The following is a 14,667-nucleotide window of genomic DNA, read 5'->3' on the forward strand; positions in this document are numbered from 1 at the left end:
GATGCACTGGGGTCTGAAAAAGTAGTAACGGAGGGAGGCAAGATAGTATGAGAGTTAAGCGCATAGCTTTAGAATCAAATGGCCCTTGGGTCCCTTAGGCTCTGCCACTTAATAGTGTTGACCTAGGGCAAGTTACTTAAACGTCTTAAACTTTAAAAGAGTTCTTATAAGGATTATAATAAGGGTTCGTATAAGATAATATACACACAGAGCTTTGCACATAGTGTCCCATAATGTTAGCTTTTATTATTTCTATTGGCTATTTTCAGTATCTCAAAAATCATATTTATCTGAAATAAGGCTGCAATGAAATTATTATGCTCTTTTGCTTTGGACTAGAATTATATCAATATATTAAGGTAATACATTACCTTATCTCATATATCTCATATGGATCAATACAGTGTAGTAACAGTGACTAGATCTCCTCTAATTGATAGTCACATGTGCCTCTGATTATTTGAAATGGGGATAAAGTACATTAATAATTATAATTTATGTAGAAATAATAAGTTACAATTTATATAAAAATAATAATAAATTCATGGAGCCCATGACAGAAAATAATAAAATGCTTCTTCCTAATGAAAAAGTTAAAATAGACACTATGTCACCATATGATCCAGAAATTCCACTTTTGGGTTGAAGAGATATTTGTACACCCATGTCACAGCCTCACTATTCACTACAGCCAAGAGGTGGAAGCAACCCATGTGTCCATCAATGGATGAATGGATAAGCAAATGTAGTGTATACATACAATGAAATATTATTCAGCCTTTGGAAAGAAGGACATTCTAACACATGCTACAAAATGCTACATAAGGACATTATGCTAAGTGAAATAAGCCAGTCACCAAAAACAAACAAACAAAAAAACCCACTGTTGATTCCACTTGTATAAATTCATAGAGACAAAAAGCAGAAGATTGGTTGCCAGGGTCTGCGGGGTAGGAGGGAATACGGAGTTGTTAAATGGAAATGGAGTTTCAGTTTTACAAGATGAAAAGAGTTCTGGAGATTGGTTGCACAACAGTGTCAGTGTACTTAACACTACAGAACTGTACACTGAAAAATGGTTAAGATGGTAAATTTTATGTTATGTGTGTCTTTCCACAATGATTAATAAATAAATAAATACACAACCAACCAGCTAGCTAGCTGGTATGGCAGTTCTTCCAGCACTAACACTGTAAAGCCTTTATGCTTTAAGTTTTTTATAAGCACCCCTTCCTTGCATTCCAAAGCACCATATACATATGTCCATCATAGCACCCGGAACAATTTACTGGCAGTCTCTGACTGTATAAATTAAATCTAAACCCTTTGGTACACTAAATTTGACCCTTCATTTGGCCTTCATTCTTCAGTGGACTTACGGTGTTTCTGAGCTATGAGTCAGAGGCAGTGATGCTTGCTCATCAATAACCCTCAGGAAAAAGACTATCTTAAGGTGACAGGATGTCACTCCACCAGCCCACAGGACCCCATGGCCAAAAGAAGCCTGAAGCACGCTCACTTCCTTGAGGCTACTATTCAGAGAAGATAGTGGGAAGGGGCCTGAAAAAACGAAAGGAAAAGAGTGCAAGGAGGTACAAGCAGCTAGATGCCTTGAGTGGCATATGTGTACGGCAGGGGCAGCTGATTAAAGCCTCTCTAGTCTTGTGCTGCACTGGCAATGAAAGACAGACTCCTTTACCCCATCTAAGCAAATCCCATCATAAAGGTGTAAAGACTGAGGGTTGCCCTGCTTCCCTTCTGCTCAATTCCTATGAATAGGATGGGGAGAGGGGCAGCAAACCTGTGAGAAGAGACGACACCTGCCTAGCTTGAATCATCCTAGCCCAAGGACAAAAGGGAGATAGCTAGATGGTCCTACCAGAAGTTACCATCCATTCTCCCCATCCATGAAAGTCTTACTAGCCAGGTTACCCCCCTCAGACTGAAGTAGCTCCTATGAAACCCATAATTAGGATTTAAACATATTTTTTAGCTTTCTGATTAATAAACCCTCCTTTATAATATATCAAATTTTAAACATTCTTCTTTCAAATACATTTTTAGGAATGCATTTCCCTTGAAAGTAGGAAATGCCTATTTGAACTTATCTGTTCATACCTCTACAGGCTTATTAGCTACCTTGAACAGAGAGACAGTCTTTGTATAGTTTTGTATTTTAAGTCAATGACAAAATAAGTTTTCAATAAATACTTGCTGAATAAATTAAACATTCTGAAAAAAAAATTTAACCGGGTAATTCTCCCTTGAGGCCATAATTAAAACACAGAATTCCCTTCTGCTTCCCTTTAGGAAATATTTCTTCCATAAAAACGACAGCACCTGAAATTCCACTTCCTGTTACAGTGTTTCTTAGTAGAAAGAGTTGTCAGACCTATATTTGAATACCATTTCTGCCACTTAATAGCTATATGACACTGAGCAAGTTAACTTCTCTAAGACTCAGTTCTCTCCCCTATAAAATGGGGATAACACCACCTACTTACTAGGAATGTTACTAGGATTAGAAATACACAAGCAGTCTTCACTTTGCAGAGCTCTAATATGCACAAATTTCAGTTACCACAGTTTCGTTAAACAATACCAATTCCCCGACAACACAATTCAAGTTTCAGTTACCATAGTATATTAACTGTGAATAACTGAATACAGTACAAACTTCACTACTAGATCTTCAATCCACAAATGACTATGTAAATAATAGAAGCACATCACGATCGGTGACTAATCAAGTCACTTCTTTTAAAGTTTGTTGGTGGATTTGGCAAAATAAATTGCAAAGGAACAACAATTAGGCCGTTGGTGGACTCCTCATCAGTAACAGTAAAAGCCAGGATACAATGGAATAATATCTTCGAAGTGCTGACAGAAAAATATCTCTCTGCCTAAATTTCTAACTACAGATAAAAGACCAGGGCAAAGTCTGTTGGTGTTTAGTCACTGCACATCTGTTATTCAGTTCATGTACAGACGGCAAAGCATGTAGCTGAGTTGCCTCCTTGTCTCCTGGTGATGAATGTATGTGACATGCTACAAAAATGGGTAATTGAAAGGTGGAACAGGCCAACAATGATGAAAGTGCAGCAAAGAAACAAAAAGTAATAGTGTTAAGGGGGTGGGGGAGGGATGGATTGGAAGTTTAGGATTAGTAGATGCAAACTATTATATAGAGAATGAATAAACAACAAGGTCCTACGGTACAGCACAGGGAACTATATTCAATATCCTGTGATAAACCATGATGAAAAAGAATATGAAAAAGAATGTATATATGTATAACCAAATCACTTTGCTTTACAGTAGAAATTAATACAACATTGTAAGTCAACTATACTTCAATAAAATAAAATTTTTTTTAAAGTAATAGTGTTGGAAATAAAATCCCAATCAAACATAAACGGAGTTATAGAAGAAATAACTGACCATGACAATGTTGACGCTGTTGCCACTCAAGAGACTAGATATGCAGCCAGAGGAACTTAGTGAAGGCAAACTTACCGACACAAATGAAGAAAGTGATTGTGAGAAAAGGATGAAGATGGAACAGAAGTGAACCAGCAAAAACTCTGCATTAAAGGAACTCTCAGAAATATTTCACATTATTGAAAGTGCAAAGAATGAAATGTTGGAACCTGATCCAAAGTTAGAAAGGAGCATGACAATCCACCAAGGCATAGAAAAAAATACTCATTCCATATCATAGGTTATATGACAAGAAGGCAAGTACTACTCAAAGTACTCTAGATAAGTTCTTCTACAAAGAAATAACACATTTTAATTCTCAATGTTTTTAATGTTTTAAATTACAGTGTACTCAATAAATATTAGTTTTAACATTTTTTTCATTTCTCCATATATTTATGACTAACAATAAGAGGATTTACAATGTTTGACAAAAATGTGTAAAGGTCATGGAATACTCATAACTTTTCTCATTGATTATGAAGATTTCTTTGCCAGGTTTTAACTTGCATGGTCATTTGTATTGTCCCATACTACCATGCAAAGTACCTGTAACTTCTGGCACATCAAGGCACTTAGTATTTCACAACTGAAGAGAAACTGGCTACCTTTTCCCCTCATTCTTACAATCCACCCAAGCAAAAAAGGAATATGAGCTCATCTTGGATGACGTTAAGAAGACAGCGTTTCAGGTTTTTCAGTGACTGAGAACTGTTGCCATCTTTACATGCAACTCCCCAAACTTGTCCTTAGATTACCCAAAACACACACACCCCAATGCTGAAAGATAGGCTTCCTGAATAGTTATTCAATTTGTCATCTGTGATAGTATATTAGTCATGCTTGTCTTCATCCCCTGCAGGCAGGGGCAAAACAATGAATGTGTGATAGAAGTAATATGGTATAGCAGCTTTAGAGTCAGACCTCAACTTGAATACTACCTCTACCCCACTTTTTGCAACCTTAGATAAATTATTTGTTAGAGTTTCAATTTCCTAATCTGTGAAATAAGGATAATAATGCCTTCTTTTTGGAATTATGGTAAATATCGAAAAAGATAAGATATATGAAGTGCTTAGCAAAGTGTGGTACATAGTAAGCACTTAGATATAGCTATTATCACCATTATTATTATTATGAATATTTCTATCATTATTGTAAATATTATAATGATGATAAAGTTGAATTTGTTTTAAACACATTATTAATCAGCCTATTTTTCAAAGATCAAGTCTCTTACTCAAAGATATGATAGACACACACCACTTGCTGGCTGAGAAGGTTGACCTCAACCTCCTCCAGATCATTTTCTCCCAAGGTACAAGTGCAAAGGGCTGCCAACACTCACTCATCCTGTTCTTGCAACCCCTGATTCCTATGTCAAAACCCTCCCTGCCGGCTGCTCAGTTTCCTCTTCTGAGGTCGTTAAGAACTAAAGCCATTTCCCATTTCTCAGAGCTATCTGTCAGAACAGTAGTATCTTGCTGTCTCATAACTCACATGACTTAACTGTCAGTTTTCTCTTGACTCTAATCTCAGTTTTCTCTTTTGATTCTAATCCTTCATTCTAAACTAAGAGTCATTATTACCTATATTGACCCATAAAGCTGCAAAGGACCTAAAGGCCAACTAAAGCCAACCCCTTTTCTCTACCAAACAATTAATTCCCCCTAAAATATCCATGTGAGTTAGTTGAGCAAGGTCTGTTTGAACACTTTCAGTGACAGCAAGCCCTCTACCTCTCAAATCAACCCATTCAACGATTATAACTTTAAAATTTTCCCTACGTTGAAGCAAAATCTCTCCCCTTACAGGCAGTTTCCACCCATAGGCTCTAATTCCACATTCTAGAGAAATACAGAAAGCTTAACTGCTCTATATCACAGCCCATTCAACATTTTAAGAGCCCTGAGTTTCATTCACTCTTCCACATTACAAATTTCTAGTTCAGAAAGCACAATTTTAAGTCCCTTCTCTCGTGGTCCTCCTCTGGACCATGTATGGGTTTGCCAACGTGATCTAACAGCAAACTGATAAAGCACTTCCTTTGCCAACATTTGAGCTGCCGAGTAATTATACTACGAATGTACCCCTTTGCCCATATTCATCCATTATCATATAAAAATTATTAATTTAAGCTAGTAGTTCAGGAAAAGTAACTCTCAGCCTAAATCGCAGTTTAAAGGGAATAGTACTGAAAGTCTTAAAAACTACCAAAAGAGTTCTCTTTTTTTTTTAATCCTAGCCAATTACTGGGAATGCAATAAAGTAGGATCAGCTGGCATGAAACTCTTGCCTCTTTCCTACAAAGCCAAACACCTGCCTGGGACAAAGACCCAACAATGGGAAGGTTAGCTAAAAAAGAGTTTTGCTTCATGTCCTGAGAAAGTTGAGCCAATTAAAAGAAGGCAGTAATAGTGAGTCAAAAAATATCCTCTGTACCTTGCCAGAAGCAGGTACCTGAAGAAGGATCAAATGCTGTGCTCTCAAAACTTGACCACAGTAACTACAGAAAAAGAAGTGGCAGATTTTTCCTGTTCCTAGCCTGGAAGGAACAATCATCTGGGGAAATACACACACACACACAGCACCCAAGGGGCCAGTCAGGGGCAGCAGCTGGAGGAGGATTCTTCCCCAAGTCTTCAGAAGGTGTAATCAGTGCAAGTAGCGCCCTCAGAAGAACCTTAACCTTCGTCAGGTAGTCGGAGAGGAGGCAGAGTGGAGTAGGGACTTGATCCCTTGTGCTCTTAGGAACCTGGCACGAGCCGGAAGGTACAGACTAGATGCTGCCTTCTACTCCTGGTGCAAGGAGACAGCTGAATGATCGTACTCAGAAAGGAGGTGATAGCTGGTACCCGAAGATACCCTGGGTGGGACTGGGCTGGGGGGTAAGGGTTGGGGGTCGGTATCTGAGAGCGGGAAAACCGTTCCCTAGAGGTGACCGAAGGAGGACTCACAGGAACAGAGAACGAGGAAGGGAAAGACCGCGTTTTCACGTATTTGGGGGAAGACTGAGCTAGGACCTGTTCCCTTCTCCTGTGCCCTTGCGATGAAGGTGGTGGCAGCAACAGTAGAAGCAGGTGTCCCGGGCCCTCATTCAAATTAGCCGAGTCCCCCACTGTCCCAAGCTCTACTCGGGCTGCCCCTACTTGCCCCTCAGGCAGCGAAATCCCCATTCCCAACCCTGCCCCTCAGGCTTCCCCTAAGGTCCAGCAGGGGCTCTCCACATCTCTTCCGCCCCCCAACCTCGAGGCCCCCCTCAACCCGTCCAGACCGGCCCTCCTCGCCCGCCACACTGGATTCCCCTAGCTGCTGCCTTCCTCCGCAGCATTCCCGTTCCTGTCCCCTGGCCCGGTCTCCCCACGCCACCTCCCCCGGCCAGGCCCCGTGCCTCCCCCGGCGGCCAGGTCCACCCTGTCCCTTCCTCACGCGGCGTCTCCCCTTCAGACCGGCGCCCTCCCTCCCTCGCTCCCGCCTCAGGCCGGCACCCGCACTCACAGAACTCGGCGATGTACCAGGTCACCGTGTAGTTCTCCTCGCACCAGTCCAGCGTGGAGGTCGTGGGGCCCCAGTAGCCCTCGCGGTCTCCGGCCGGAGCCATAGCGTGCGTCGCCGCCGCCGCCCAGGCGCTCCGCTCGTTGCGCTTGGTTCCGCGGATTCCCAGGCCGGCTCTGGCCCTGCTGGCGCGCTAACCTCGCGCTCCACCCGCTCTCCCTCCCCGAGGGGCGGGGCCCAGTGCCGTCAGAGACCCGCCCGGCCGGAGACCCCGCCCACCGCGGCCGGCGCAGGGCCCAGCCGGAGGGCGCCGGGACTGCCCTGCCCCCTCCTTCCCAGGGAAGGGGTGTGAGCTGGGCCACCGGCCCCGCCTCGACACGCCCTTGACTGTGGGTTGGGCGTTCCTGACATCCCCGAGGCTGTTTTCTATCTGGATGCTTGAGCTTCAGTGTGTGTGCGGCGGTGGGGGGGGGGGGGGGGGGGGCGGGGTTGATTTTACTGTGGCGGGGGTGGGATGAAGTCTTCAATCAAGCCCTGGCTTGATGAAACCAGTGCAGAGAGGCACCACAGTGTCTTTCTTCGGCCGCAGGCCTGAAAAGGAGCTCAGAAACCGAATACTCCCAGCCCCACTGGGGACTCCCAGAAAATAATAATTTTCTGATAAAGGTATAAGTGTCACCTGGGAACAAAGGGAAAGGGCAACAAACCCCGGACCGAGCAAAAAGAATGGGGGGGGGGGGGCTTTGGGATCCTAAAAAGCAGTGCAGCCAGAGCACTAAAGCAGAGTTTACCTGCTTCCGTTTGGGCTTCCAAGCTCGGAAGTTTCTACCTTCTAGCAATCTATAATTGTGTCCTACTCTTAAGGCAACCAACAGCCTCCCCTACTACCAGCCTCAAAACCCTAATACTTCACAGAGCTGCTGGAAGGACCTTTTTAAAACACAAATACAACCGCCCCCTGCCCCTTGTGTTCAGTTACACCAAACTCTTCCCCAGCTCAGAATGTTTAGGGTCCACTCCCATCTTCCTGCCTTTGCTCCTGCAGTTCAGCTGGGACTGCCTGCCTTCCTCTCTTCTCCATTTAGCTAATTTCCACTGGTCCTTTAGAATCCAACTTCCTGAAACCCTCCCTGACTCTCACCCCCCAAGAGCTCCCTTGACCTTTGTTCACATCCTCCAGTGATAGATACATCCTGATCTGAAAGTTTGATTTCCCTTCTTTGTGGTCCTAACACCCAGAACTCCGCCTGACCAAGCAGTTTGAAATGAAGAGTATAGTTAAGGATGACACAACTGCTATTTTCTAAAGAAATAAGTCAATTAAGGTGTAATTGAAGGTAAAAAAAAAAACAAGGAGAGATGAGGCACCCACACAGCCTCTCTACAAAGTGACCCTACCGGATGACAGAAGCAGAACCTTTACTTGCAGGGTGCAAATCCTAGGAATAGAGGCTGTGTTTTAATAGAAATAGTGGGATATCGAAATTTTTCTTTTGAACAGCAGACATTGAGCTTCTGCTATGTACCCTGCCTTTGGCTGAGTGCTAGGAACACATGGAGGTCAACAGTAAAGATTCAAGATGGCAGTCTCCGGAGAGATTAATAAAATTGAGGTGTGGGAAAACTTCTATTTCTAGTCATTTTTTATCTTGTCCTCTAAAATTTCTGTCTCGTGTATTCTTAATATATTAATCATAAGTGTATATAATTTATAAATGAATAAATATACATATATTTGTATACTCATAATGAATATGCAGAAATACATACTAAAAGTGATTTGCTGATGAGAGTGCAATAAAAACTGTAGAGACCACAACTGTAGACTGTGATAATACTTGCTAGGAATAAAGCAAAAATTAAGGTTTTGCAGGAGCCCTTATGTGGAAAGAACCCCTAACTCAGCCAAATGACTCAAAGCAGGGGATGAGGTCTTGGCTAAATTAATACCTTGTCACATCAACAGTTACAGGGAGGTGGGACCTACCATGACCAGGAAAAATTTAGAGGAGGAAAATTAATTTTTCTCACAAAGGCAAAAGGTGCACTGCAGTAGTATCACTCAGAAAACACAAATGTATTTCATAGGTCCTTCAGCAATGTCTGTCCTCCTTTCTCTCTTTTCTAAAAAACTACCCCCCGCCAGTATAAATGCAATGCATGGAAATGTAAGGAACCCAGAACAGCCAAAGCTATCTCGAAAAAGAACAAAATTGGAGGACTTACACTTCCCGATTTCAACACTTACTACAAACCTACACTAATCAAGACAGTATAGTACTGGCATAAGGATAAACATGTAGATCAATGGAATAGAATTGAGACTCGAGAAATAAAAACTGTACATTTATGGTGAGTTGATTCTCAACAAGGATGCCAAGGGAACGAATAGTCTTTTCAACAACTGGTGCTGTGACAACTGGATATCAATATGCAAAAGAATTAAATTAGCTTCCTGCCATAATAAACAAATTTTAACTCAAAATGGATCATAGACTTACATGTACGAGCTAAAACTATAAACTCTTAGAAGTTTATATAAAAGTAAATCTATTGTGTAACCTAGGGTTAGACAATAGTTTCTTTTATAAAATACCAAAAACACAGGTGACAAAAGAAAAAGTAGATGAACTGGACTTCAACAAAATTTAAAACTTTTGATACAAATGATACCAAAAATAGGAGAAAACATTTGCAAATCATATATCTGATAAGAGACATATTCTGAATATATAAAGAACTCCTATGACTCAAAAAAAGAAAAATAACCCAAAAAAATGGGGAAAGCAACTGAATAGACATTTCCCCAAGCAAGATATACAAGTGGCCTATAATAACATGAAAAGATGTTCATATTTGCCATAATAGAAATGCAAATCGAAACCACAATCAGAGACGTGGATGGACCTAGAGACTGTCATACAGAGTGAAGTAAGTCAGAAAGAGAAAAACAAATATTGTATATTAACGCATATATGTGAAATCTAGAAAAATGGTACAGGTGGACCGGTTTACAAGGCAGAAATAGAGACACAGATGTAGAGAACAAACGTATGGACACCAAGGGGGGAAAGTGGGGGGGGGATGAATTGGGAGATTGGGATTGACATATGTACACTAATATGTATAAAATAGACAACTAATAAGAACCTGCTGTATAAAAAATAATTAAAATTCAAAAAAATAACCCACCATCAGATGCTACTTCACACACACTAAGATGGCTATAATCAAAAAGACAAACAATATGGGACTTCCCTCGTGGTCCAGTGGCTAAGGCTCTGCACTCCCAATGCAGGGGCCCCCGGTTTGATCCCTGGTCAGGGAACTAGATCCTACATGCCGCAACTAAGAGTTCACATGCCACAACTAAAGTTCCCACATGCCGCAAGTAAAGATTCCCCATGCCGCAATGAAGATCCTGCGTGCTGCAACTAAGACCAGGTGCAGCCAAATAAATAAATAAATAGACAAACTAACAATTGTTAACAAAGATATGGAGAAATTAGAACACTCATACATTGATAGTATGTAAAATGATGCAGCCACTTTGAAAAACAGTACCTTAAAATGCTAAGTGGAGTTACCATATGACCTAACAATTCTACTTTTAGGTATACATATATATATATAAAATTCTATTTCAAAAGACTTGAAACATATGTCCACAAAAAATTGTACAAGGATGTTCATAGCAGCATTACTCTCAATAGCCAAAGAGTGGAAACAAAGCAAATTCCATCAACTGATAAATGAATTAATAAAATGTGTATCCATACAATGGAATATTATTTGGCAATAAAAAGAAATGAAATACTGATACATGTTACAATGTGGATGAGCCTAGAAAACTATGCTGCATCAAAGAAGTCAAACACTAAAGGGTACGTATTGTATGATTTTGTTTATACAAAACATCCAGAGCAGGCAAATCTATAGAATAGAAAATAAATCAGTTGTTGGCTGAGAGAGGGAATAGGAATGCAGAGTGGCTGCTAGTGGGCACACACTGGTTTCTTCGGGGATGATGAAAGTGTTCTAAGATTAGTTTGTGGTAATGGTTGCACAACTCTGTAAATACGCAACAACAAAAAAAATGAATTGTATACTTTTTTTTAATTAATTAATTTTTATTTTTGGCTGTTTTGGGTCTTTGTTGCTGTGCGTGGGCTTTCTCTAGTTGCGGTCTTGGTGCGGGGGCTTCTCATTGTGGTTGCTTCTCTCGTTGCGGAGCATGGGCTCTAGGCGTGCAAACTTCAGTAGTTGTGGCACGTGGGCTCAGTAGTTGTGGCTCATGGGCTCAGTAGTTGCGGCTCACGGGCTTAGTTGCTCCATGGCATGTGCAATCTTCCGGGACCAGGGCTCAAACCCATGTCCCCTGCATTGGCAGGCGGATTCTTAACCACTGTGCCACCAGGGAAGTCAGAATTGTGTACTTTAAATTGTACACTAAATGTTCTAAATAGTGGAACTGTGTGGTATGTGAGTTATGTCTTAATAAAGCTTTCTTTAAAATACATTCTCATGTTGGAAAAATTAGAAAATATCCAAAAAAGTGTAAAAAATAAAGGAAATCACCTATAATCTCACCAACTAGCAATAACCATTGTCAACCTTTAGGTATATTTTCTTCAAGCATTTTATCTATGGATTCTTTTTCACATGATAGAGCTAATAATGCCTTAGTACAGCATATTTTTTCATAAATATTTCTCATGCTATTAAAAAAATCCTTGTAAATGTATTAATAGTTATATTCAATTTTATAGATAAACCACCATTTACTTAATTATTAAATATCCATGTTACTACTCCCTTACTTCTAGGTTTTTAGGTTATTTCCAAAGCCTATATTTATTTTTCAACTAACAAATGAGAACCCGAATTTGAAAGCTTTGAACCAGATTCCTACTGGAAACCCTTTCTACTAGTTCCCAAAACAACTAAAGAAATCCCAGCTGTAATCCATTTTTTCCACATGAGATACATTGCGCCATAACTTCATAACTGCAAAGGAAAATTTGAATCCACCAAGACTGCGTGTGTAGGCTCACCACAGATTAAACGACCTTATGATCTACAAGTTACCTCTTGGCCTCTCTAACAGTGAGGCACAGTCATGGCAGCCTATCAACAATTCCTAGCCCCCGTTCATAGGGGATATTAGAGCATCACCCAAATACAATAGACTGCAACCTGGGGACAGAGCCCCAAGCCTCTCTGGGAAGAGTCTTCTGACAGCCAGCCTGGGTTGGGGCCTCTCTATGTTCCTGCAGCCCTTGGGTTTCCTTCCACCATAGCCCTTCTCACCCCTCACAGTAGTCTGTTTAGGAGTTGGTCTCCAGCCCCTGTCGCATTCTACCTCCGTATCTCCCTCCAGTCCCTCACTTAGGCCTGACACAGAATTGGTGCTCAGGGAATAGTCATAGAACAATAATAATAATAAGGTAACATTTATTAAACATTTAACCATGGGCCAGGCCCTGTTCTGAGTCCTTTATTTACATTAACTTAGTTAAATCTTACAACAACCCTATGAGGTATTTAGATACTGTTCTTTTCCCCATTCCATAGTTAGGGACATTAAAGTACAAGGAGGTTGAGTAACTTGCCTGAATATACATGACTAGTTGGCAGCAGAGCCAGGATTTGAATTTAGGCATTCTAGCTTCAGAGCATGGGTGCTTAACAGCTATGTTAAGAAAAATTGCTAATGAATTTGTAAAATATTGAGAATGAAGCCTAACTCTGAGAATTTTATAGGGATATGGAGGGCACACATGAAGGTAAGCTCCACGAGTACAGGCACCATGTAACACCACTGTATCCCCAACATACAGTTTGATACAGATTAAGTCCTCAATGAATATGTGGTGAATGAATGACATAAAAAGACAAGGATGGAAAAGGTACAAGAGAAGAAGAATTTTTAAAGTGTTACTACATTTGTTATTTACTTTCTGTTTAATATAACAAGCAATACACATTCATTATGAAAAAATTAACAATATAGATAAGGGAAAGTTTTATTATGAAATACATGATATATAAAATAATATATCACTTATATATAAAGTATCAAGAATAATAATGAAGTGAATCTTGATATAGCCACCACCCAGCTTAAGGGATAGAACTTGATTCCTTAAGCCCTTGTGTGTCCTTCTCCAATCTCATCACTTTCCTCCTTCCAGAAGCAACCACCTTCCTGAATTTTGTTTTTATCATTCCTTTACTTTTCTATATACTTTTATCACATGAATGTATCCCTGAGCATAAATTTTGTATGTTTTTGAATTTTATAAAAGTGGACTCATATAATAAATATTCTTCCGAGATTTGCTTTTTTAAGCTCCACATTATTCTTTTAAGAGTCATCCATGTTATGCCATAAATCTGTAGTTTCTTCATTTTTAGTCTTTTATAATAAGTCTTCTGGGGAATTCCCTGGTGGTCCAGTGGTTAGGACACTGTGCTTTTACTGCTGTGGGCCAGGGTTCGATCCCTGGTCGGGGAATTAAGATCCCGCAAGCAGTGTGGCCAAAAAGAAAAAAAATTTTAATTAAAAATAAAAAAAGTCTTCTCTTGTATGACAGCCACAGTGGATTTATCCATTTTCCTGAGATGGATATAAGTTGTTTCCCATTTTCGCTATTATAACCAATTCTACCCTGAACCTTCATTTTTACAAATCTGATAGACGTGTGCAAATTTTAACATGTTACCTGTGAATGGAAGTGTCTTTGCATCTTCAAATTTATTAGATAACACCAAATAGTTTTCTAAAGTGGTTGTACCAATTTACATTTCTACAATAAAATTATGTTTCATAATATAAAATGTATTTATACAAATAAAAATATAATCCACAATTAAAAAAATGTATATATAAAGAATCACTTGAAATTTCATAACTTGGTAGTAACCACTGATAATACTGATATTTTGGTATATAACTGGTCAAACATTTTTCTGTGTGTGTGTATGTTTTTTTGTTTGTTTTGCGGTACGCGGGCCTCTCACTGTTGTGGCCTCTCCCGTTGCAGAGCACAGGCTCTGGACACGCAGGCTCAGTGGCCATGGCTCACGGGCCCAGCCGCTCCGCGGCATGTGGGATCCTCCTGGACCGGGGCACGAACCCGTGTCCCCTGCATCGGCAGGTGGACTCTCAACCACTGCGCCACCAGGGGAGCCCATGTGTGTATGTTTCCTTAAGCCATAGACATGTATTGTTTTGTTAAAATAGAATAAAATAATACAGATCATTTTGGAGCTTCCCGTTGTCACTTACAGTACATGATAAGCATTAAAGAATAAATGTTTTATGCACCTGCCGATGCTTTTGTTTCCAGAAACATCATTAGTGTGATCATCACTCCCAATCCCAAACTTTGAGACTTAACTGCCACTTCTATGGCTGGACCCCAAGCCCCACTATTCAGGCAGAGTTAATGCTTCCCTCCCCTTGCTCTCTAGGTCCCTGTGCATTTCCCACACTTGGTTTCATTGCCTGCTGACTAGTTTGTACCCACAAGGCAGCTATGAGTTCCTGGAGAGAAAGGAGCTCCTATATTCAATTTATGTTCCCAGTGCCCAGAACTGGGTCTAGCATGTGAGCAAATCTGAAGATATTTTTCAGATTAAGTGACAAATCCACTTTTATGAAGCAACCTGAATAGCATTAAGGGTATT

At 40.5% G+C, this 14,667-nt stretch overlaps 1 protein-coding gene across 1 annotated transcript in view; it reads right to left on the reverse strand.

Annotated features, from left to right (window-relative positions):
• ACER3 (alkaline ceramidase 3) overlaps positions 1 to 7,137 on the reverse strand; it is a 179,979-nt gene extending 172,842 nt beyond the window's left edge. The window contains exon 1 of the mRNA XM_082660808.1: positions 6,979 to 7,137. Coding sequence (XP_082516934.1) covers positions 6,979 to 7,081 — 103 coding nt within the window. The 5' untranslated portion in view covers positions 7,082 to 7,137. The remainder of the gene's footprint in view (positions 1 to 6,978) is intronic.
• Positions 7,138 to 14,667: the final 7,530 nt, after the last annotated feature.

Source organism: Grampus griseus (genome assembly GCF_964374135.1).
Source record: "Grampus griseus genome assembly, chromosome: 8".
Taxonomy (NCBI): domain Eukaryota; kingdom Metazoa; phylum Chordata; class Mammalia; order Artiodactyla; family Delphinidae; genus Grampus; species Grampus griseus.